The following is a 26,854-nucleotide window of genomic DNA, read 5'->3' as shown; positions in this document are numbered from 1 at the left end:
ATATTCACAGGTCCTGGGTTTAGGGTATATACATCATTCAGTGGTCCACCATTCAGCTCACTACCAGAAGCCAGTATACCAGAATCCTTGTTGGCAAACATACTTGTTTTGGTATTGATAACAGCATACTTCAACATAGATATAGCTTCCAGCCAAAGAGTGTGAGAAGGAAGTGGAAGCACCCATTAAGATACATATATATATATATAAAGTAGAAGAGGTTGGGTTGAAAGTCTTAACCAGTTGTGATTGCTGTGCTTGCTGAAGGTTTATCTTGACTATCCATTACTATTTAGATGTATATTGGGTGTCCATAGAACAATCTCTTTGGGATACTTCGCACATCATAAATGCTTCTTTTTTGGCAAGACTTTCCATTATAACCAGGTTGTGTTTTAAATTAGTTGAAACCTATGGACCATAAACATAAAAGTACGATGCAATTTGGGTTTAATGCATCATGTGTAAACTTAGATGCAAATTCTGTGTTTAAAATATAAGATTGACTTTTAGCTGTCCGTCTTAAAAGGATTGGTGGCAGGGAGGGTACTTTGTTCTGGGTACTTAGCCTCATAAAAGCTAGGACTTTCTGTCCATATTTTAGAACAACTTGACAACCCGTGCCTTATCTGAACTCTCACTGCCTCAACTTCTGAGCTACAGACGGAAGTGTTCGGTTCCTTTTTGAACAGTTAGGCACCTGAAAGCTGGTATAATACTTGAATTAAGCTCTATTAAGTTGTCTTTTTTTTTTTTTTGGTCCAGCTTCTGTAACAAATTAATAATGAATGCATTCTAAGCATCTTCTCAGAAAGTTCATTCGTATTATAGAGGAAAAATGACAAGAAAATAGATTCAGGAGTCTTCATTGAAAGTTTGAGGTCTGCTTCTGGCTTAGTATGACAGTATAATTGTTGATTAACTGACTCAATTTAAAATTATTTGAAAGTTTGTGAGAAATAATACTTTTTTTAAGCAAGAAGGGAAATTTTTACCTTTAAATTTTTTTTCTTTGTGAGTGAGTATATCACTGTCTTGGCATAGTGTATTATGTTTAAAGGATGCATAATACATTTATTTTTAAATAGCTTTTTGGCAACCAGAAGTCCTGCTATAGATCACAGAAAATATTTTAAAAATTAAAAAATTGGCTTAATAAAAAAGATATAAGATTTATATAATGATGTTTTTGTGTTTTTCATCCGAGGATGTACATAGAGGAAAATTATGCTTAGAATTGAAAATTTGATTTCTTTTAATTTTACATTTCTTGAATAAGTGTATTCAGTACTATTTTAAAATAAGAATAAATGGTGTTATTCCATGTTTTCTTATATATTTTTCAAATGGATTTGTTTCATTTTATCTTTGGTATAATTATTAAACTATTGTTATTTACCTTGACAGAGTTAAAGCATATTGTACCAGTATAAATCTCTTATTGCTGTACATCATTTGAAGTCTAAATATGTCATTAATTGGAGAATTAATACCTAATGATTTTGAATTTTATATGGGAATAAATGAAATGGGAAAATAGCAATTAGGAATTATTTTTCAACATGGGAATTGTGTATTAGGCATTCTAGTTTTATAAATTTGGCTTATTAAGTCATGTGCTTATTAATATTAGGGCCGTATTTTTTCAGTAAAATGAAGTGAAGAGGGGCATCACTTTTTTTTCTTTTTTCTTTAAATTTCTTTTTTGCCCTTACATACTTATGTGGAAGACACTGATCTACATATCCTCTATTTATTCTTTTGTTTAATAAATCATGAGTGAGCATTAAGTGGTAGGTACCAGCTTGGGCATGTGGAGAATTATCACTGCAAGGAAAACAACTGACAGTATATGCTGTCACTGATGGAAATTGAGCTTTTAAGCAAAGATTAAATTTGGGAAAACAGATCTGTTGTCATGAGCTTGTCAGCTTTCCAGTGTTTACTTTTTTCATGAGACTGGTATTGATAACAAATGTGATTGTATAATGAAATGTGTCAACATTAGGAAGATCAGCATAGCACGATAAGCCAGTGTTTTCTATGTGACCAATGCATAATGTTATACAATTATATGCAGTGTTACAGATTCATTCAAAGTCCAATATAGATCAATGGATTTTCACGTAACAGTACAGAAAGTTCATTGATAAAGTTTCAAATTCTACATTGCAACTAACCTTTTAGAAACTATCCCTTGTTGAATTCTGGTGTAGTATCAAAGAATGATATCCGCAGGAACAGTTGAGAAAATTCAGCTGTCTTCTATTAAGCCAGACATTAAATAGATTTATAAAAATGGAAAGCAGTGCCAGTCTTTGCGTTTTTCTTTCTTTCTTTTTTTTTTAGAAAATAGTTATTTTTTATAAAAATGTATTATTTGTTATATGTAATAAATTTATTTTCAAATGAAGTAAAAATTTATAAAATATTTTCAATTTCAAATACAGTAAACATAGATAAAAATCTACAAAATTTGTTGGTGCTGTAAGTAATATTTAAGGGTATAAAGAGGTTCTAAGATAAGAAGTTTAAGAATTGCTGATTGAGAGGAATGATTCCACATCTGAAATACATGTTGGGGTGAGAGTGCCTTTTATAGTAAAATATTTGGATTACACTTTATGGTAAGAGACTGCACTTTACAGTAAGTAGTAAGGACTCACAGGATATTTTGAGCAGAAAAGTGATAAAGTGGTACACACAAGATTAATCTGGAGGTGATAGATACATTAGGATGGAAGTGGGGAATGAGTGGAGTTGGGAAAAACAGCTTTAACAGAAGGGTAGATATAACATATTAAGGGTTCAATTAGATTGGGCTCAATCAGAGAGATTTTGATGGCAGTATTGACCTGTGATGAGGGGAACCGTCAGATGTTGGGTTTGAGTTTGGGTCACAGGAAGAAGCTGATTTATAGGGAAAATTGAACTGTCTTCAATTTTTTTTGTAATTCTTTGCCTAAGCATTTGAGATTTAATCAGCAGGTAGAAATAACCAGTAGAGAACCGAATCAATACCAGATAGCCTTCTAGCTCTTGTAGCATCATGGAGCACCTCTGTTGCTTAAAATTAGAAGTTGTCCTTTAGTAGATAAGCAAATGGTAGTGTGGTTGCTAAAAATGTGTATTTTGGTGGCTAGGTGGTACCTTATATTAAGTTCTAATAAAGTATACATTTATTGACTATTATGTACTTGACACTATACCATATATTAATAGTTATTATGTTTGTGTATGTGTGAGTTTGCATATCGTTTAAAGCCCTGTTAACCCATGTTCTTTCGTTTTCTTAAGTACAGCATTGCAAAAAGGTTATTTTTCTATGAAGAACAATAAAATTTTGCTTCAGTAAGTTATAGTCAAGATTTATTAATGAAAATAGACTTCTTTCTTTCTTTTTTGAAAAAAAGGCACAATTAGTGGAAGAGAAACATCTATTTCTTGCCCCTCTTATGATAAGTGTTTTTAATGGAAATTCATTGATACTGTGTGGATGATTTACCAAGGCTTTGTAAAGCAGCTGAAAATGCGCTCTGACAACCATCTGATAAAATGAAAAACTGAACAAAATGTGTACTCAGATGATTCTCTGAAGGAATAATGGTGCAAATGAATTATCAAAGTGTGAAATCATTAAAAACAAAGCATGTTTGGGTTTTTATTGAATCTTAATTGTAGGCTTATGTATTTTCTTTTGTAAGCTAAGTTAAAAGAAAATTGCGTAACTAAATTTTTGGAGGCCAGTGTTGTAGGACATATATTGTACCATAATTTATTTTTTGCATAAAAGCTGCTGTTCATTTTTTTCAGCATTAACATGCGTGCTTTCCTCATGTAGGAGAATATATAAAAAACTGGAGGCCAAGATATTTCCTTTTGAAGACAGATGGCTCATTCATAGGATATAAAGAGAAACCTCAAGATGTGGATTTACCTTATCCCCTCAACAACTTTTCAGTGGCAAGTAAGTTAATTATAATTGTTGATTCACCTTGTATTTATTTATTTTTATGATTTTATGTGTCAAATATCTTAAGATACATGAGAAACCTGTGAAAAAGTTTGGGTTTATATTTAATAGAGAAATTTTCAGCTTTGATAGAATTTCAATTCCTTACCATAGAGGTTATCGATAATATTTGGTCTTATACAATGCAGTAGAATTTAATATTTTTATGTAGAACTTGAATGTGATTAATATAATTCCCCAAATATATACTTCAAGTTTTCAAGTTTTTCTTTATAAAATAAAAACAAGGACCTTTGAACTTGGTTGTTAGATTTAGCATGGTTATAAGATGTTGTGGTACTTAATGCATTTTAATCAGTTTCCTGTCATAATCTTAGCTCTTTTGATTGTGTGATGAGAAACAGGTGATTTATGTTAGAAATCATCTTCTGGGTAGATTTTATGTTAGTAAATTTTTCTTCCTTAAAATATCTAGCAAAAATGTTTAAAACTTACTTAGAAATTTTGTGTTTGCATGAACATAGCACAAAATAAACTGAAACATGACAATGATGATAATGACAATGATTATTATTGTTATGTTATTACCAGGCTCTTCTGACTTTTCAAATTTACTAATTAATCAATGAGAGAATCTTTCTTTGTTAAAGTGTTCTTTGTTAAAGTGTTTTAAATTACGTTAAGTTAAATAAACTTGTGTTAAGATCTGGCTAGTCTGTATTAAGAAGCTAAAATCTTTACTGAGATAATATCCTTAATTTTGATTTTGGTTATATGTTATCTATTAGCCACATTTGGGGAAGAAAAGATATAAGGGATATTTGAAGCTAAAAAATGCAATAATATAACAAAAAATTTAAGAAAATAAGTCTTTGAATATTACAAATATTTTTATTTGCATTATTATTTTACCATTATAAAAGCCCTGATCTTTTTTTACTCCTATTGTTTTATTCAGGTTAGCCCTTGTTAGTGGGTTAGAATGGCCACTGTTTTTTGTTTTTTTTTTTTTTTTAAGAAAAAGATGAAACAATAAACCAAAGAGTTAAAAGATTTGTGAAGTCATTTGAACGATATGGATACTAACTTAAAAAAAAAAAACAGCCTTTCTCTGTTTATATCAGTGGATTCTTATATAGATACTTTTTTAAATGAGATCACTGTGAAGTATGTGTGTTAAGAAAAACATCTTCTTTTCCACCAAAATGCTTATTAGATAATAATGGCTTTCTTTCAATAGAAAATTATTTTTTAAACCCTATTGTCAACTGAAATAATATATTGTATTTTGTATTGACTTAAGAACACATTTTCATTTTAAAGACTTTTTGGGTGAGCATTTGCTTTAAAGTGATAGAAATTAGCTTTTAGAACATAAGCAGCATATATTATCTCAATGCCCTACCTAAAGCCAGTGTAGCTTTTTAGTTTATCTATTTTACTAGCAAATGTTATTGGTTTTTCTGAAATAATTTATAAAAGTACAGAATTCTTGTATCTGCTGATCAAAATGCAGCATTTTTTGACCTTATGAAATTTCACACCCCAACGAGTTTTAAAGACATACTGTATGTCACAGTCTGCCAACATCTGCTCCAACACTTCCACTGGCAGAGGCTGAAATAAATGCTGCACTCTTGGGGAAGGATCCTATTTAGTGACTGACAGTCAGCTTATTTATCCACGAAATAAATATTATTTGACATCTGTAATCTTGTATAATCAAGTAGCTGAAGGTAGTTGATTCAAACTAACAAGTAAGTTGTAGGTCAGCTCCTTAGTTTTCAAAAGTATTAGTAACATGGATGTTACACTAAATAAATTTTTAAAAATTGATTATCACTAACGCTTGACTTACTGCAGTCTTAAATTCTGTAAATAACAATTACGTGAGGAAGTAATGGGTCTACTGAAATGGGTACTAGTTGAAGAAGTTCAAATTCCAACCTGGTCTTAAGCTACACGTAATAGGACCTTGGGCAGGTTATTCTCTGAAACTTTGATCTTTATTTAGTTTCTTCATCAGCATGTTAGAAACATTTGGATTCAGTGGATTTGTAAGGCCCTTTTTGTCCCTGACATTCTGTGATTCTCTGAGGTGGACTTTGAGCAGGTCCTTGAAGAGTGAGTAGGAGTTAAGCAAATTAAAACAGAGAAGAAGGATATTCCAGGCAGAGGGCAATGAAGAATGTCTTTATGAGGAATTAAGGAAGGAACAGTTGGTGCAAGAGAGGGTTACTTCACTGTTGCTTTTCCCTTTGCCCTAGCCCCCTTTAGTACATGTTTAAAAAGATAATTTTCCAAGGTATTTCTAAGATACGTTGGGAAATGTTTTTTTATATATATACACACGTATATATACATATCTGTATATACATATATATCCCTTTGCTAGCTGCAATTCGAGTCCCTTGTTTTTCTGATAATTAAAGATATTATTTCATATTTAATCAATATGGGTTTTAATGAAATTTTACAAAAATAGGCTTTTTATCTATATGGAAAAAAACAGAGTATGAGAACTGTAAGGGGCTTGAGAACTTCCAATCTTAATTAAATTTTGAATTGCTTCCCTCCTGATTTAAGTTTTTCAAAAAGCTAGTCTTATTGTTTTCACTTCGTATCTCACTGCAGTCTAGCTTCCTCCCTTACTCACTTGATTGAAACTACTTACAATAAATTATTGAGTGACCAAGTTAATTGCTAATGTAGGGGAAGAGGAATATCTTTTCTTCCCATTTTAGGTTCATGGCTGAGGCTCCTATAGCAAAAGGAAGATTAACAAGAGAATAACACAAAATTTAAGTAATAAAACTTTTATGTGACAATGCAGCCTTTGGAATTGAAGACCCAAACAAACACACACAAACTGTTTTTTTTTTGTTTTGTTTTGTTTTGTTTAAGATAGTCTCACTCTGTCGCCCGGGGCCTCCCAAGTAGCTGGGATTACAGGCGCACACCACCATGCCTGGCTAATTTTTGTGTTTTTTTTTTGGTAGAGATGGGTTTCACCATATTGGCCAGGCTGGTCTCAAACTCCTGACCTCAGGTAATCCACTTGTCTCAGCTTCCCAAAGTGCTGGAATTACAGGAGTGAGCCACCATGCCTGGCCAAACTTGTGTATTTTTATGCTTAGGGTTGATGAAGAGGTAGATAGTCACACGGACTAAGGCATTATAATGGTAATAAACTGAAGGGAACTTAGTAAGTCTTGTTTGTCAGATTCTTTGTCCCTGTTTCTTCAGAAATAAGGATATTCCTTTCCTCTGGGTATAGGGTGGATATCTCTCATATGGGGGTCTTATGATGTATTTCAGGGGAAGGTAAAAAAATTATTGCCAAGTTTTATGACCTGCCTCAGGTGAGAAGGATGAGAGGAGGGTAAGAATGACCTTCCTGCTTTTGCTGTTTTCTCAAATGCTAAGGTGCTGTCTTTTGGGAGATCATGCCATGAACCCTGTCAGTAAATCTAGTAGACATTTTTCAGTTCTTATTTTTCCTGGATTTGTATCTGGGCTGCATTTTATACTGTTGATACACGTCTCCTTCTTGGAGTGACTACTGTCACCACTGTGTTCTGGGGTATACCTCTCTCCTGTTCCCCCCACCCCTTCGGCTAATGCACAATTCTGGTATTTAACAGGGTTCTGGGGGAAGACCCTTCACACTTTGTACCTTCCCTTGCACCGACACCTTGACTTTTGGGATTTCAGTTACAACCTTCCCTGCAGCTTACTCCCACGCTTAAATTTCTAGACTGGGTCTCTCTCCTGAGCGTTAGGTTACTCTGTTCAGTCGGCTGTCGGACATCTCCACCTAGATACTTTATGACCGGGTGCGTCCTAAGCTAAACTCAAGTAGTTTTGTCTGTTTCTTCCTTTATACTCCGTATCTGAGCTCTGTCTCTGCCTGATCAAAAACATGGATCCTTTCCAGGCCTTTTTTTCTCCTTCACATCTTTACCCCACTCCCAATCCATTTCTAGTCCTGCTGATTTTGCATATTTCTTGAACCTATTATCCTTTTCTGTAATCACCCCAGAATGAGGCCTCGTCATATCTGCTGTAGATTCTTAACTAGCTTCTCTATTTCTAGTTTGTACCACTCATACTCTTTCTTCACATGGGTGTCAAAGTGATCTTTCTAAAATTATATCATAACTATGCCATTCCCCTGCGAAAGCCCTGCCTTGGATCATCATTGCCTACTGGATAAAGTTAAGCTTCCTTAATACATCATTAGATCTCTTCAATCTGGCCTCTACTTTCAACTCTTGCAACATCTCTCTTCTGCTCTACAATTATGTATCAACAATACTGAACTGTTTATAATTTCCTGTTACAACCTATGCTGCTTTTCCACTCTGAGGCTTTGTTTATGCTGTTCCCTTTGATTGGAATGTCCTTTGGTCCTCTGTTTGCCTGGATAATTTTCTGTCTTCTAAGACTTAATTGAGATTTTAATTCCCGTCCCTATTCCTTGCTAAATTACTCCTCTCTGCCCTTTTTAAATCTATTGTCTTCTGTTGTTAACACGTTGTTTCTTGATTATCTTGTTCCTGTGCATGTCTCGTTCACTGACCAGCAAGTTATTTTAGGGGAAAGAACTTAGTCTTATTTATCTCATATCTCCTAGTGCCTGTATTTTATGACTTAATAACTGTTTTTAAGTGAATGTCTGAAACATCTAGTCCAGATTTCTCCTTTTTTAGGTGAGAAAAATGAAGCCTTTAGAAATTCAGTGATCTTTTTAAGGTTGCCTTACTAGGTAGTGGTAGTTAAGTATCAAGAATAAAACTCACATGTCTTGACTATCATTTAAATATTACTCCCCTCCCCCACCCCCATATTATGACATTTTTTGTAGATTTACAGTGATGAGACCTGATTTTGGGCCCCATTTCCAACATTTAAATTACTAGGTATCTTGGCGTGGAGAATGGAAACTCCACAAGCCCTACAGAATGTGGATAGCAGTATTTGATGTTCACCCTCCTTTGGGTGGATCACATATGAACTATTCATGTGTAGCTGCCAGTGTAATGCTACAGAAATGTAAGTAAAAACAAGGGTTTGCAAGCATAGTACATCTCTAATCAAAATTACTGTTTGATGGATTTCTGAGGATTGTAGATTGAGATTATCTATACACAAGAAACATGCACTTTAAAAGATAATATAGGATACATACATTGTCTCAGGGCTGCATTTTATTTTGCTTTGAGTAAAACAGTTTGTCTATCCAGGAGTCATGGTCTTGCTAACATTTTGACAATTTATATGAACTTCTCTTGAGTTTACTAGCTTGCTCAGTGCCAAAGTGGGAATAGTTCCCACATGGAGGACATGTGCATTTGCCCGTATGTCTGGGGCTTATGCTACTTCTGATGAATTCCTTCTTACTCTCTGTGGTGGGATGGGAGAAGTGCCAGCCTGTGTTGTAAGAAGCCTCTCCTAGAGTTCTGCCTTATTCTTTGCTGCAAATATTGCCCCATCCTGACAATATTCTTTTCTTCTCTGAAACCTTTCTTCAGTCCCTTCTTAAAATATAGGTCATTCTGCATTTGTAAGCCCAATTTTAAAAGATGAAACGAAATGTTTACTTTTTTTCTTTCTTCTTTAACTTTGTTTTTTTTAAGACAAGATCTCACTCTATCACTCAGGCTAGAGTACAGTGGCACAGTTACAGCTCTCTCTAGCCTGAATCTCCCAAGCTTAAGTGATCTCTCACCTCAGCCTCCTGAGTAGTGGGGACTAGAGCTGCATGCCACCTAACCTGGCCAATTTTTTATAGAGACAAGGTTTCACCATTTTGTTCAGGCTGGTCTTGAACTCCTGGACTCATCAAGTGATCCACACCTTGGCCTCCCAAAGTGCTAGGATTATAGGCGTCAGCCACTGTACATGACCAAAATATTTACTCTCTAACCTACTTTTCTCTCTTTGAAAGTAAGGAATTTATGGGACTTAAACCTACTAACGAACATCTTTATCTCATCCCAGCTACTTGGGTGGCTAAGGTGGGAGGATCATTTGAGACCAGCCTGGGCAACATAGAGAGACCCTGTGCCTTTTAAAAAAAAAAAAAATCTTTAAATATTATTTACAGAGATTTTAAATAGGTAGAAAAGTCAGTTGATTCCTATTAATGCTTCTAATACATGGGGATACAGAAAAAACTTATGACTTGATTCTTAGTCTTGTGTAACAGATTATACAACCTAGAATAGTAACCTTGTAATTCTAGAAAAGCTGTAAGCTATGTAAGTGTATACTATATAAATGTACATGAATTATGAGAGATCAGAATAATTCACTTTTGAAGTGTTGATTGATCATTATACCCATACCTGATAGTGAAAGGAGTATATAATAAAATTTTTATATGTGAGAATTTGTCATTGACTATGGAAGACATTCACATAGAACATATAGCAATGGGAGGAAAAATGGGATTAATTGCCAAAATGAATTCTGTAGAAAGTAGCTGCCATAGAAGTTGAGAGAAGCAATAGGTAAGTGTTAGCGAGGGTGACTAAGAATTTACTCATGAGATGGGGTTGACATGAGCCCTGAAGAAGAGGATTTGATTATGTTTTTGGAAGACAGAGGACATTCTCAGTGAGGTTAACAACAAAAGCAAACAAATGAAGGCAAGTATTAAGGAGTAGCTTGTTTTGTGAATAGTATAGGCAATATCCTAGATGGATGGAGAATTTATGTTGGAGGGAAATAAAAGCTCAGGTTAGAGAGTTAGTAATCAGATTATGGAAAGTCTTGAATTTCAATGTGATGAAATTTTTGAACATCTGGTTTCCAAATCAGTATTCATTTTTTTTTTTTTAAAGGACCTATCTGGTTATAGTGTGCAGTGGAGGGGATACATCCTTAAACAAACAGGCCGTGAGTCAGTCAGCAAGATACTATTTAGTCCTCATCCTTTTCAGTCTCTCTGCTGCCATCCTAGCTCAGCTCTTCATCACTTCCTTTCTGGATTACGTTAAGTCTCCTAATCAAGCTCTTACCTTCAAACGTTATCTTTTCTGGAATATTTGGAAGCAATACATAGGATAGATTCATCTCCAAAAAAAGTTCCTTTGCAAATACCATTCTCTTTGCTTAGAAAAATTTCAGATGTTCTCCATTTTTGACAAAGAGAAGCTGAATTATTTTTTAATATATATCTGCAATTAAACACTTGCCCAAATAATAAGTATGTTTATACCTTGTATCTTTTCATTCTTTTTTTTCTGTTACTTTTTAATGTTCTATACATTTTCTTCTTGACATACATTGCTATATTCTAGTCCGGTTTAATTACATACAAAATTCCTAACCCTGTGTTTTTTAATGATTTTTAGATCATTTAATCATTTGATTTGGTGCTTTCTTTTTTTTCTTGATTTACTTTATTTAAAAAACATTTTTAATTGATACATATTAGATGTACATATTTTCAGGTACATGTGATTATTTGATGTATTCATATAATGAAATCAAGGTAATTGATAAATCTATCACCTTAGATACTTGTTTTTTCTTTATGCGATCACATTTTTAGACAAATGGAAAGTTATGTCTGTTAACAGGTGTATTCCACTGTAAGGAATAGTTGCCTTATCTTAAAAAGTGAATTACCGTAAATGTAATCAAATTTTGCTTCTCGCTTCTATTTTCATAGGTGGGGTTATGTTCACATATTTGCAGAATTTAACCTTAAACCAAGTTTAGAATTGGGAATGGAGAAAACCTTTGTAAAAATTATTTTAAAATGAGATCATTTTTAAGAAAATTACAATGTAACAATGTCACATATTTCCTTCAGGCTCCAATTCAAATCATACTCCAATTTGAAAAGAACAAAAATTCAACAAAATGTTCATTCTTTCATACTTTTTCCTTACATTACACAACAAATCAGAAAAAGTGTATCCCATCTTAATGGAAATGACTGCGGCAGTCAGGAGTTTCAAATCCAGCTGCTAGGGGTGAAAGCAACGCTCTGTATCTCTGAAAGATTTCATCAGTATTAAGTCCTTTATAATCATAACTTTTTGTGTGTATCATCTGAGTTTCTTATTAAATAATCTCACTATTTTAATAGTTCCTTATAACACTACAGGTGACGTGATCAGATTTCTGTTTTACAGCCTGCTTCCTCTTCTCTGGTAGCTTCCATGATCTCCCAGTCCTTTCCTGATTTGTATTCCCAAGCTAATCTTTTTAGTTACAGTCTTTACTTGCTGAACCTCTTTCATCAGAATATAAGAATAAATGTGGGGGCTTATTTAGAATCAAAGGGAATGGTAAACTTGTAGAAGACAGTGACCATGTATACTCATTTTAAGAAAGTCCCACAGCATTTATTATAATATCTGGGATACTGGAACATCATTGGATTCGTAGTCAGAAGACCTGACTTTGGGACTTGGTTCTGTTGCTTTACTAGCTATGTGATCTTGGGCAAATCACATAACTTCTCTAATTTTCATTTTGCTCATCTTTGAACAATGGAGCTAATAATAATACCTTCTTTACAGGCTTACAGTGAGGAGCAAGTGAGATCATATAGCCGGGTGGTGTGGCTCATGCCTGTAATCCTAGAACTTTGGGAGGCTGAGGTGGGTGGATCACTTGAGGTCAGGAGTTTGAGACCAGCCTGGCCAACATGATGAAACCGCCGTCTCTTCTAAAAATAAAAAAATTAGCCGGACTTGGTGGGGCACGCCTACAGTCCCAGCTACTGGGCTGAAGCAGGAGAATTGCTTGAACCCGGGAAATAGAAGTTGCAGTGAACCAAGACCGTGCCACTGTACCCCAGCCTTGGCGACAGAACAAGACTTTGACTCAAAAAATATATATATATATTTGAAAACAATTTGTACATTGTAAAATGCTATCCAAATAGTATTAACATAAGATGAAGGTAGTTAGTAATGTTTGCTGAATTAACTGGCAGTCGTTCTTCCTTCTTTAGCTAAATTACATTGGAGTGAGGAGGAAACCACTTTACTGAGCTTTCTTTAAAGAGTCTTAAAGGTTTTAGAGAACTTGCTTAAAACAATCTCTTGCAGTTGAGGCCAAATGCTATTGTTTGGTTGGAGGAAAATTTCTAGTTTCATTTAATGCCTAGGACTTTGATTAGTCAGGGCTATTCTTTCTTACGACTAAACAAAGTGAGGTACATTCCCAAACCCTGCTCACGGCCTTCTTCTGACCAAAAAAGATGTCACTATGGCTAAAGAAGTAACACCTAATTCTGTGAAGAAAGTCAATGGTAGCTTGATGGGGATAGCATCGAACCTATAAATTACTTTGGGCAGTATGGCCTTTTTCACGATATTGATTCTTCCTATCCATGAGCATGGAATGTTTTTCCATTTGTTTGTGTCCTTTCTTATTTCCTTGGGCAGTGGTTTGTAGTTCTCTGTGAAGAGGTCCTTCACATCCCTTGTAAATTGTATTCCTAGGTATTTTGTTCTCTCTGTAGCAATTATGAATGGGAGTTCACTCATGATTTGGCTCTCTGTTTGTCTGTTACTGGTGTATAGGAATGTTTATGATTTTTGCACATTGATTTGGTATCCTGAGACTTTGCTGAAGTTACTTATCAGCTTAAGGAGATTTAGGGCTGAGATGATGGGGTTTTCTGAATATACAAGCATGTCATCTGCAACGAGAGATAATTTGACTTCCTCTCTTCCTATTTGAATACCCTTTATTTCTTTATCTTTCCCGATTGCCCTAGCCAGAACTTCCAATACTGTGTTGAATAGGAGTGGTGAGAGAGGGCATCCTTGTCTTGTGCTGGTTTTCAAAGGGAATGCCAAGAAAGAGCCCATATAGCCAAAGCAATCCTAAGTGAAAAGACCAAAGCTGAAGGCATCATGCTACCTGACTTCAAACTATACTATAAGGTTACAGTAACCAAAACAGCATGACAGAGATATAGACCAATGGAACAGAACAGAGGCCTCAGAAATAACACCACACATCTACAGCCATCTGATCTTTGACAAACCTGACAAAAGCAAGCAATGGGGAAAGGACTCTATTTAATAAATGGTGTTGAGAAAACTGGCTAGCCATATGCAGAAAACTGAAACTGGACCCCTTCCTTACACTTTATACAAAAATTAACTCAAGATGGATTAAAGACTTAAACATGAGACCAAAAAACCATAAAAACCCTAAAACTGTAAAACCATAAAAACCCTGGAAGAAAACCTAGGCAATATCATTCAGGACATAGGCATGGGCAAATAATTCATGTCTAAAACACCAAAAGCAATGGCAACAAAAACCAAAATTCACAAATGGGATTTAATTAAAAAGCTTCTGCACAGCAAAAGAAACTGTCATTAGAGTGAACAGGCAGCCTACAGAATGGGAGAAAATTTTTGCAATCTATCCATCTGTCAAAGGGCTAATATCCAGAATCTACAAGGAACTTAAACAATTTTACAAAAAGAAAACAACCTCATCAAAAAGTGGGCAAAGGATATGAACAGACACTACTCAAAAGAAGACATTTATGTGGCCAACCAACATATGAACAAAAGTTTGTCACCACTGATCATTAGAGAAATGCAAATCAAAACACAGTGAGATACCATCTCATGCCAGTTAGAATGGTGATCATTAAAAAGTCAGGAAACAACAGATGCTGGAGAGGATGTGGAGAAATAGGAATGCTTTTACACTGTTGGTAGAAGTGTAAATTAGTTCAACCATTGTGGAAGACAGTGTGGCGATTCCTCAAGGATCTAGAACTAGAAATAACCATTTGACCCAGCAATTCCATTACTGGGTATATACCCAAAGGATTATAAATCATTCTGCTATAAAGACACATGCACACGTATGTTTATTGCAGCACTATTCACAATAGCAAAAACTTGGAACCAACCCAAATGCCCATCAATGATAGACTGGATAAATGAAGTGTGGTACCTATACACCATGGAATATTGTGCAGCCATAAAAAAGAATGAGTTCATGTCCTTTGCAGGGACATGGATGAAGCTGGAAACCATCATTCTGAGCAAACTGTCACAGGAACAGAAAACCAAACACCACATGTTCTCACTCATAAGTGGGAGTTGAACAATGAGATCACATGGACACAGGGAGGGGAACATCACACACCAGGGCTTGTTGAGGCGTAGGGGATTAGGGGAGAGAGAGCATTAGGAGAAATACCTAATGTAGATGACAGGTCGATGGATACAGCAAACCACCATGGCCCGTGTATACCTGTGTAACCAACCTGCACGTTCTGCACATGTACCCCAGAACTTAAAGTATAATAAAAAAAAATGTAAAAAACATTAATACAAAAAAAGAGTATTCAATTAGCATATATTGATTGCTAAAAAAAATAATAATAATAAATAAATAAGATCTCACACCGTTGGATCAGAGTGAAGAGTTTGGGGTGAGGGCAAGAGGAACGGGGTACAGACCAAATTCTTGAAACCCTGGCCTTTGGAAGACAAAGCTGCTGCAGGCTGAGAAAGACCCGTGCGACTATTGCTATTCTCTTTTTAGTCAGATGTTGTTTTTTTCTTAAAGTAATAAAATCCTTCAGTATTTTTCTGACTGGTTGAAGAGGATCCCATCCATTGGAGGAAAAAGTAAAGGTAATTTGCTTCCTAGATTATTGCTTTTATGAAAGTTGGAGGATGCAATGGAGATTGTTTTTAAAGGAAAGCAGGCAAGTAGTTACCAGCTTCAGTAGTTTATATTGAGGACATAGAAGAGATTCCAGCATGACCACCTTCGTTTATTCCATTCTTTTTCCCTCCTTCTTTTCCTCTGTATCTGCCTTCCCCCTTTTCTCTCTCACTCAACTTTTCCGAAGGTCAGCAATCAACTATTACTTGTTGATAGGTGCTTAAGTAAGGGAACACTCTACATGTTATTAGTATCACTCAATTATTTTTAAATACTTCTGACTCCTTCCTTGATTTTCTTTTCTACTCATCTCAAATAACAACCATTTGCACCTACTGTATTTTGAAGATTTCTACCTTGTGTGTATGTGTTTGACTTCAAGTAACACAAATTGGAAACATAGGAGTCATCAAAATTAATGTTTAAATATATTTTTTAGGGAGTCTAAATTCTAATGAATATTTAGAAAGTTTTTATTGAGGGTTATTGTGTTCTCAACACTGTACCAGGTACTGAGGGGAAAAAAGAGGGAAATAAGGAAACCAACCTTTCTTGGAGCGTTACTGTGTATCAAGCCCTTTCACATATGTTTTCTCATTTTATCTTCACCACAACATTGTGAGGTACGTATTATGCTCCCCATTTTAAAGAAACTCAGAGTGGTTATATGACTTGCTTAGGCCACTATTTGGCAAGTGGCAGAGCCCACAGCATGAACCCATGTCTAACAGAGTGAACCTAGAGTTTTGTGTTCATTTTCTTATTCCATAGATACAAGATCTAGCCCTTGGCTTTGAAGAATTTATAGTCTAGTAGCAAAAATATGCCACAGACCCTAGGAATTGGTATTTTGAGATGTTTTGCGGCTAAGTTCTGAAGTGAATTTTGCTATATATGCAGTTACAATTTAGGAAAAAGAGGTATCATTAAAGACGGGATCATCAAGAAAAGCTTCTTTGGAAATTGAGATTGATTAGAGAAATGGTAATATTTCGAAAGATAAAGTTACTTTCTAGGTAACAAGAATAGCATTAATTTGAAAAATTATTTCTGAGAAACTTTGGCTGAATTTCTTTTCATCTTGTCGAAGTAAGTGGGTATGAAATCCTCAGAAATGAATGAAAGCTCCAGATGGTATGTTATTTCCTTATCCCTGTATAGAGTGAAAAATATCAAATGAGGAAAAAGAATAAGTGAAAGGAATAAATATGGCATTTGAAATACTTAGCAGAATGCCCTAATCATGTCAGACACTGTTTTCTCGGGGCCACAGTTAGGCACTAGTTACCCTGTGTGTTAGCTTACCTTGTGTTTTATTTGTAGTTTCTGTAGTAACATTGTTGTTCATCTTCTCTCCTAGTAGAATATAAAATAATTTTACTGACAAACACTCCGTTTTAAAATCCTACCTACAGAGTTTTTAAAATTTAAGCTAAATTTTAAAATTTAGAAAGCTTGGAAAGGGGTACATTATCTCTTTATATATTTAATTTTAAAAAATTTGCCTTCTTTTATGTAGGGAAGTTGGAGTAGTGTGGATGGGAAGTGGAGGGTGGGGTACCTGCAGCCTGTGGATGATAAGGCAACTGTAGTGTATTTACTGTATAATTTTTTTATGACCTTATTAAATGTATGGATTATTTTGGTTAAGTTGAATGTAGATAACTACTTGATTTATTTGTTGATTTTTTTTAATGTGTCATTTTAAACTTAAATGTTTAGTTTCTAGAAAGAGGATTGTGTGTAATTAGTTTTTGAAATTGTAATTAGAAAGGTGATTGCCCATTATATTTGGTGTTTTAATCCCATTTTATAATTAATACATCAGAAATTAGGAGGGCAATTAAGGAAGTAAGGGAAGAAAATTAACATTTTTAAAGAGCCTGCTTTTTACAAGATGTTTTATTTGTGTAATTGCATTTTGTCATCACATGAAAAACATGTAATAAATATTACTTAAAGGAAAAAAAAACTAGATAATGAATCTGAGACCTAGAGAGACCGAAAAACTTTCCCAGAACCTCAAAGCAAGTACATGGCAGAACTGTGATTTGAACTCTAATCTAACACCTGGTTTGAATGTGTGTAGTCATACATGGGGTTCAGAGATGACAACTGTCTTCACGTAATACATAGTCAGCATCCACGGAACTTTCGTGCTATGCCGAGTGTCACCCAGTGGGTTAATAGTGGATCCTCATTGTTGTCAAGAGTTGTATTATATATAATAGCGATACTTCTTTCTGCTAGAGCAAAGGAACAAATATAGATGTGGTAGATGGGTGGCTGATAAATTTGATAGAGTTTTATTATGTAATGTTGAGCCGGTCGCATAACCATCCTGGGACTCAGAATTTTGTCATCTGTAGAGTGAGGAAGTTAGAGTGAAGGATCTCTAAAGTCCTTTCTTCTAAATTCAGTGGTTTGCCTATCAGCAGCAGATAATAATTTCTTGAAATATTGAGTATATTGAGGAGTACTACAGTAATAAATTACCACTTGTTGAGTACCTTCTGCTTCGTACTTTACATACATACATATATATATGTACATACATACACGTGTGTATTAGTAAGGTATATTTAGTCTTACTAACATCCTTGGAGGACAAACAGTCTATTTTATAGCTAGAGAAGCTAGGCTCATGGAATTTCCCAGTGGCAAGCAATTCTTTCAGAGACGGAGCTGGGAGATAAACCTACAGCTTTCAAGTTTCCAGACTAGTGCTTTTTCCATGTTCCTAGTTAACTAAAGGATCTTTGACTACCTTACATTAGGGCCTTGAGGTGAGAGGTTTTCTAATGTGGGCAATTCGGAAGATATGGGTTTTCCATGCCTCTAGACTAATCTTTCTGTCCGTATCATGGATCAGATCTTGTCATTCTTGACTAGTACATGAAGATGTATTTGAGAGCTTTTGGATAATTCCATTTAGGGACACAGCATCTTAATGTAGATGATTCACTAGTATGTGAAAATTTCAGCCTTGCTTTTCCAACTAAGTCATAGAAGCCATAGGGGAGACACTGATTTTCTTAAGAGGCAGAATCATCTGAATATTTGCCGTAAGTTGTATAATCATTGCATTTTTAACAAATTGAACTTGAGGGACATGTTTTGTTGCTTTCTCTGAGTTGATACTTGCTAAATTACTGGCTTTCTGATTTTTTCACCCCTTTATCTTTATTTTAATTTAAAAGCATTTATTATACTTTGAGTAAAGTTAAATGAGGCCTAAGGCCGCATTGGGAGGAAGGACCTTTAAGCCTTGGAATTTAGGAAAGATATAGAGGCGTTCTTTTGAGTTGGAAATAATACATAATCAAGCAGATGCTAATGAAAAAATGAAATGCAGGGGAAGAGAAAAGAGACTAGGGTGCCTGTTTGGAAGTTTTATAGAGGAGAGTACATTGCCCCTTTATTACAATAATGTTTCTGAACTATAATAAGGTCTTTCATTGCAAGTTCAGCTTTTTTCATTCATTTGTTTTGTGCTCTGCTTCCTCTGTTACTAATTGTCAGCACAATAGTCTTCCAACTATGAAGTCTCAGTGTCCTTTTGGACCAATTTGTCATTGTCTTTCTCCCTCACCCCCCAACCCATGCACTCAGAATCTATTACTATGGTTGCATTTTTAGACATTTTTAATGTTTTAAAATGGCACTGCTTTTGAAACCTGCCAGAATAGTTCATGATAACTGAATCATCCAACCAGCAACAGTTATTGCTTCCAAAAGCACACTGATAAAGTTTCTGTCTCTGTAGGGTGTTCTTATAAGATAATTAAAAATAAACGTGTAATACTCTTTACAGCATTATTCCATATGCGTTGTTTCCGTTGAACTTCACCTTAGTCCTGTGGAACATTTTATTGAAATATTTTTGTTAAAGTATATTATTTACAGATTTACTGTTTGCCTCATAAATTGTTGGATATTTCTATGCCTCTAGGAAGTTCCATCTCTATTCTTTACCTATTGATGGGTCTTTATTTTTATCGACAAATTATTTTATTATGACTAAGGAATCAGCAAAGTTGGCTTAGACTGACAAGCCTGAACAAATTCCAATATTAGACTCCTGGCAACTTTAGTTACATGTTAATTCATGTTAGGTTTTTAACATTTTGGCCAATGAACACTTTAAATGTGCTCTCAGCCTTGTTCCAATAATCTGGTATTGACAGAAAGACATTATTCAAATAAAACTTCTATAAAGAAGTCCTGAAGCAGTATAATAATACTTGACAGCTTATCTGTCACTTACAGAACTTTGTATTATCATGTGATCACAGCTTTTTGGTGCTTAAATATTATGTCAGTGAAGATGGCAGTTATTTTTAATGCATGAATACTAAATAAAAGATTGATCAGTTTTCTCTGGGAGAAAACATTTCAGTTCTCTGTCACCTGTTTGTATCAATTTATTTGCATAAAACTAGAAAGTGAAATACAGTTGCCCCTTGAACAGTGCAAAGTTTAGCAGCTTCAACCCTTGTATAGTCAAACATCCATGTTCTAACTTTTGACACCCCCAAACTTAGCTGCCAATATCTTACTGTTGCCCAGAAGCTTTACCAATAACCTAAACAGTTAATTGATACATATTTTGTGTATTACATGTACTATATACCGTATTCTTATAATGTAAGCTAGAAAAATGCTATTAAGAAAGTCATAAGGAGGAGAAAACACATTTGCTATTCATTAAGTGGAAGTGGGTCATCATAAAGGTCTTCATCCTCATTGTCTTCATGTTGAGTAGGCTGAGGAGGAGGAGAAAGAGAAGGCGTTAGTCTTTCTGTCCTGGGTGGCAGAGATGAAGAGATGTGGAGCAGGTGGAAGGGGAAGACAGGAGAGACAGCACACTTGGTGTACTATTATTGGAAAACTCCATGTATAAGTGGAACTGCGCAGTTCAGACCTGTGTTTTCCAAGAGTCATCTGTATAAAGGTTATTAGAAAGAAAGAAAACTTTACTTCCTTTCATTAACAACCAACATCCTAAAAACAGAATGTGATACAAAAAGAGACATGAATTTGGAGCTAGAAAACCTGGATTTGAGACTCAGTTTTACCACATTAATGGCTTGATGATTTTGAATAAGTGATTTAAACATTAAATAGCTTCTTTTTAAAAAAATTTTTGAACTGGAAATGACCATACTTTAGAACTCAACTGAGAGGATTAATTGAGCAATAATGTATGTGAAATCTTAATGTTGTGAAGCAATTGGTAATATGCTAAGATAATTATTTAGTAGTTACTATTTAAAAAATACATTTTGGAGAAAGATATAATAGAAAGCAAAGTTTTCCTACTGATTTAAATTGGCAGAGATTCAAGATGAGATTTTTCCCCTTATTCTTCTAGAGATCAGTGAATGAACTGATTCTTTTACTTTAGTTCATATAGCTTGCTATCAAACCAGATTTTAAAATGAAATGTTTTTGTTGTTGTTGTTGTTGCTGTAGTAAATACCCAAGAGGCTTCTTTATGTCTGTGGTTGGAACCATCTTTCAAAGTCAGGTTACCTTATTTGGAGTCAGAATTCCTGAAGGCAAGTAAAACACGTCTATACCTTCACCCTACAGTTTAAAGAAGTTAGAGAGTGCTTTCCAAAGAGGTCGCTATTCAATGCCTAGGTTACTGGCTGATACACTGTGGGTACCTAACAAATATTGTGTAATTAATGTCTAGATTTACTATGGGAAAAAATGTCAAAAATAAAAGCATAACAGAAAGGTCTGAGCCTAAGAGGGCAACTCCATTTGGAAGTAGAGGCCCTAAGAAAAACTAATGAATGGTATGGGATGGTAGTAAAACCAGGCAAGTCAGTGTGGTGGAAGTCAAGGAAAAGGAACTCAAAGGATAGGGAGCCAAGAACATCAAATGTTGCAAAGAAATGAAAATGAGAACAAGGAAAATATATCTGATGAAAAGGAGACTTCAGTAGAGTGGTGGAAACCAGAATTTAGCTAATTGGTTAAGGCATAGGTAACAATAGCCAGCCTTGTAGATTATTTTGAGTGATTTACCAGCAAAATGAAGGAGAGGAATGGGGCAATTAGGGGGAAGAGGAGCAGCATTTAATACAAGTGCTTTAAAGAGTGACTTTGAGGCTGGGCGTGGTGGCTCACGCCTGTAATCACAGCACTTTGGGAAGCAGAGGCAGGCTGATCACCTGAGGTCAGCAGTTTGAGATCAGCCTGTCCAACACAGTGAAACCCCGTCTCTACTAAAAATACAAAAAATTAGCTGGGCGTGGTGGCATGCACCTGTAATCCTGGTTACTCAAGAGGCTGAGGCCGGAGAATCGCTTGAACCAGGTAGGCAGAGGTTGCAGTGAGCTGAGATTGTGCCACTGCACTCCATCCTGGGTGACAAAGCAAGACTCCATCTCAAAAAGAAAAAAAAAACAAAAACAAAAGTGACTTTGGATCTGCATCTTGGTCTTTATGTATGTTTATTCTTTATTTCACTGTGGTATGATAAGCTACTTTGAAGCTATGTGAGTAGAAATTGTCTCGGTACAGATGGAAATCTCGAGGCATTTAAGTTGTAAGTTACTTCTAAGTGGGAGCTGTACAGTGGGTACATATGGACATAAAGGTGGAAATAATAGACACTGGGGATTCCAAAAAGGGGAAGGGTGGAACAAGGACCAGAAAACTACCTGTTGAGTACTGTGTTCTTTATTTGGGTGATGAGTTCACTAGAAGCCCATATCTCAGCTTTATACAGTATACCCATGTATCAAACCTGCACATGTACTTCATGAATTTAAAATTTTTTAAAAAGTATCACAGTCATATCTAATAAAACTAATCTTTAGTATTGCCAAGTACAAATTCATATTCAGATTTCCTACTTGTTGCCTGAAACTGGTTTAGACCAAAATGTATGAAGGAGGACCACGCATTGCATTTGGTTTTTATAAATCTTTCAAGTCCCTAGTAGTCCAGCAGAGTATTAGACGACCCTCCTCACCCCACTTCTGGGTACATTCGCTTATTAAAGAGACTACGGTCATTTGTCCTGTGAAAGTTCTCGCTTCTGGAATTCTCTGATTGTTTCTACAAGGTGTCATTTAACTTTTCCTCTACCTCTGTATTTACTATAAAAGGACGTTAGATCTAAGGATTCCATCAGATTAATATTCAGAATTTTTATCAAGATTGTTTCCTTGGTGAGTCTGTGTACTTCATGTTGCGTTATGTCGAGAGGTACCTAGTATTTGGTTGACCAGCTGTTAGTAATACTATCGTTGTTCACTGGGTTTTGGTGGTGACCGCGTCGTCTCTTCATTATAAACTTAAGTTTCCCTCCTGTGGTTACCAGATAATCTGTGGTTTGACATGTTGGCACTATGCAATATTTAGTCTTAATTTTTATTTACCAAATGATTTTACCATTGGTGATTTTTGCCTGAATTAATTAATTAGGGGTAGATTATCTTTTAGCTGTTTTTTAACATGTGATTTCAGTTAGCCAAGGCACAGATAAATTGGGGCAGTATATTAGTCATTCTGTTTGTTTGTTTATTGGCGACCAGCCCTGTTTAGGCATAGTACCAGAAATCAAATAGTATGGACCTTCCCCTAAGGGAATTTTCAATCTAATGTTTGAAAATTCTTGTTGGATTGTTTAAATATTTTGTTATCAAATCTCAGTTCATCATGTTTCAAATATAAATAGCTTTTCTTAAAAATAGACCGGGCACGTTGGCTCACGCCTGTAATCCCAACATTTTGGGAGGCTGAGGTGGGCAGATCACGAGGTCCAGAAACTGAGACCATCCTGGCCAACATGATGAAACCCTGTCCCTCCTGAAAATACCAAAATTAGCTGGGCCTAGTGGTGCACACCTGTAGTCCCAGCTACTCAGAAGGCTGAGGCAGGAGAATTTCTTTAATCCAGGAGGCAGAGGTTGCAGTGAGCCGAGATCACACCACTGCACTGATGAAAGAGTCTGCTGAAAGAGTGAGACTCCATCTCAAAACAAACAAACAAACAAAAAAACTCATAATTATTTTTCAGATTTTACCATGTTATTCAGTAGCATGTTATGTAATGAATGGTTAGATATCCTGTGTACATCTGAATGATTTACTTCTGTTTCATGCATTATGACTATAAATAAACTGCTTATTCTGGTGTATGAGTACAATGGAGTTTTATGCCACTGTTAAATATAGTGATGTAGATCTTTATTTACTGAAATGGAAAATATCCAAAACATATAATATCATCAATCATGGTTTCCTTTTTATTTTTAAAAAGTGCTTAGGAAAGGTCTAAAAATGTATGTATTCAAACACTAATAATGGTTATACCTGAATGGTAGGATTATGAATATTTTTATTTTGCTTATACTTATTTATTAATTTTTCTATATCAAGCATGGATGATTTATACAGTGAAAGTAAATCAAGAAATATGTTTGAAAGCCAACTTGCCCACACAACAATGTGAATTTACTAATGTCACCAAGCTGTGTACTTAAAATGGTTAAAATGGTGCATTTTATGTTATGTATATTTTACTACCTTTTTAAAAAGCCCTTGGCTATTACACTGGAAAAATTAAAATCAAAGCCAAAAAACCAACATGCCTAATTCCTTGAGTCCACTAGATGTTTGCATGCGTCTTATAATTCTTTTAGTAAATGCTTTATGTTGTTTTTATATTTTAACTATTGTCTCAAAATGACCACAGTATGTTTATTTGTAATTTCAAGTAGGCAAAAAGTATGCAAAGAACAGTTGTTCCAGAAGATTCTTGAGGTGTATGTTTGTTTAATTAGAGGAAATATTCGATAGGTAAACAAGATAGAGAAATATTGATGGGGAAAATATTGGCTCTGTAAATGTGCTTTTGGTAAATTATAGTATTTGTAGTGACCATATTCAAAAAAGAAAAATGTGTTAGGAGAAGTTCACATTAACATATCGTGCCTTAAAATTCAACTCAAGTTCATAAATAGTATTTCATGTTAATTCCAAAGTGGTGGTTTATGATAATTAAAATGTCACAATTTGGAATGTGGATGATAAAGTGAAAAACATCTTCTAGAGGGAAATGTAATGTTAGTAATCCAATCTTACTCCCATTATTTGTTGAACCCCTTGTATTATGGAATCAAATGTACTAACTTTGTCTTCTCTCCTGTTGGCTTATGTGGAGAGAGATATGTTGAGTCTGGGTGATAAATAAACAAATGGTTCAGACAGAAATAACTAGCAATGTGGAGTTGGATTGATGCGAGTCTACAGATCACTTTTCCATTATTAGTAATTGAACATTTTTTAAATCATTAACTTCACTGGTATTGGAGAATGTGAGAGCCAGCAGCGAAAGAGCCCAAAGGCTCTCTTGCCTTCCTCTCTGCTATCCTTGCCACCTTCTTTCCCTTCAGCTTCTCATTCTAAACCACCTCTCATTACTCCTACCTGGAGAAAGGAGATATCAAAGATCAGCATCCTGCTAGGGGATAATCCTCATTCCTGTCCATCCCTATACTGTGGAGAGAACCAGAGACAAACACATTGGAGCCCTCACCAGCTCAAACACTGTTATCAGTTGAAACTTATCCTGGATTTCCTTATATGAGAAAATGTGTCATAGATGGGAGAAGGGCCAAGCACAGGGAAGGTATAGAGAAGGTATAGAAGAGGGAACAAGACAGTACTGTGGCTTTGACAGATGATTACTGATTTTTAAGGCACTTTTCCTAGCAGTGTATTCTCTTCAGAAGAGCGTGGGATTAGGATTGAGATAGACTTGAAATAAATCCTTATATAATGACTCACAGTTGTGTGTTTTGGGGCAAGTTATTTAGATTGCCTGAGTGTTTTAAATTTGCTCATTTTTAAAATGGAAGGTAATAACACCTTTTAGGTTTTTCCTTTGGATTAAATGAGTAACATTTGTACACCACTCTTTGTGCAGTGCCTGGAATGTAGTGATCGCTTCACAGTTATCTGCTGCTGGAATTGCTCTCTACCAGGACACCTGCCTCACCTAAGTCACCTTCGTTCAGTGGATTAAATGAATCTCTTAAAGGTTGATGTATTGAATCCTAAATAGGTATTACGCTTTTTTGCCCCTAGAGAGAGAAAACATTAAACAAAAGATAGAAATGCTTTTTGTCCCATTCAAAGAACCTCCATGATGTATCATACTTTTAAGACCTGAACAATAAACTTGATTTATGGTCATTGTAACTCACAGCCAGCATTATTTCATTCTGTGATTTAATGAAAAATGGAATTGCTTATTATGCCTTTGTTTTTCACATTGGATGTTATTTTAGAAAGAATAAAATTAGTGTTTAAATGACTGAAGAGGTTGGTTGAAATGAAACTTTTAAACATTTTAATAAAATCCAAACAGATGATCTCTAAAAATTTTCTTTGGTGTATGTATTTCTTGATCTGACACGTTGCAGTCTTTCTAATTGGCTTTCAGATTTGCAGAGTAATTACAGCTTTGAACAAACTTTGTCATCTGTGGCTCAGAATGTGTAATGTAAGCAGAACATATAAAATTCAGTTTGTGGTTCATGTTGCTCAGGAGAGTTTAACTAGTGTATAACTATCTAATGTAAGTAACAGTGTAACAAATAACACTGAGAAGTATGTTATAATAAAAGTTAGCTACCTGGCATTTTGTATAAGCACATTTACTTTACTGATAATCAGTTGGTTAATAGTTTTTAGAATCTCTATCCAAAGTTTCCACTTCTGATTTTTTTAATTTTTTTAAATTTTAATAATTTATTTTATTTAACCCTATATATGCAAAATTTTTTTTATTATACTTTAAGTTCTAGGGTACATGTGCACAATGTGCAGGTTTATTACATATGTATACATGTGCCATGTTGGTGTGCTACACCCATTAAGTGATCATTTACATTAGGTATATCTCCTAATGCTATCCCTCCTCCCTTTCCCCTACCCCACAACAGGCCCTGGTGTCTGATCTTCCCCTTCCTGTGTCCAAGTGATCTCATTTTTCAATTCCCACCTATGAGTGAGAACATGTGGTGTTTGTTTTTTCTGCTTGCAATAGTTTGCTGAAAATGATGGTTTCCAGCTTCATCCATGTCCCTACAAAGGACACGAACTCATCCTTTTTTATGGCTGCATAGTATTCCATGGTGTATAGGTGCCACGTTTTCTTAATCCAGTCTATCATTG

At 35.0% G+C, this 26,854-nt stretch overlaps 1 protein-coding gene across 3 annotated transcripts in view; it reads left to right on the top strand.

Annotated features, from left to right (window-relative positions):
* AKT3 (v-akt murine thymoma viral oncogene homolog 3) overlaps positions 1-26,854 on the top strand; it is a 362,354-nt gene that overhangs the window by 140,315 nt on the left and 195,185 nt on the right. For all 3 annotated transcript variants that reach the window (XM_011955703.1, XM_011955702.1, XM_011955704.1), the window contains one exon: positions 3,842-3,967. In XM_011955703.1, the coding sequence (XP_011811093.1) occupies positions 3,842-3,967 (126 nt within the window). The remainder of the gene's footprint in view (positions 1-3,841; positions 3,968-26,854) is intronic.

Source organism: Colobus angolensis, unplaced genomic scaffold (assembly GCF_000951035.1).
Source record: "Colobus angolensis palliatus isolate OR3802 unplaced genomic scaffold, Cang.pa_1.0 Scaffold40, whole genome shotgun sequence".
Classification (NCBI taxonomy): Eukaryota; Metazoa; Chordata; class Mammalia; order Primates; family Cercopithecidae; genus Colobus; species Colobus angolensis.
This window is presented reverse-complemented; position numbering and strand designations above follow the sequence as displayed.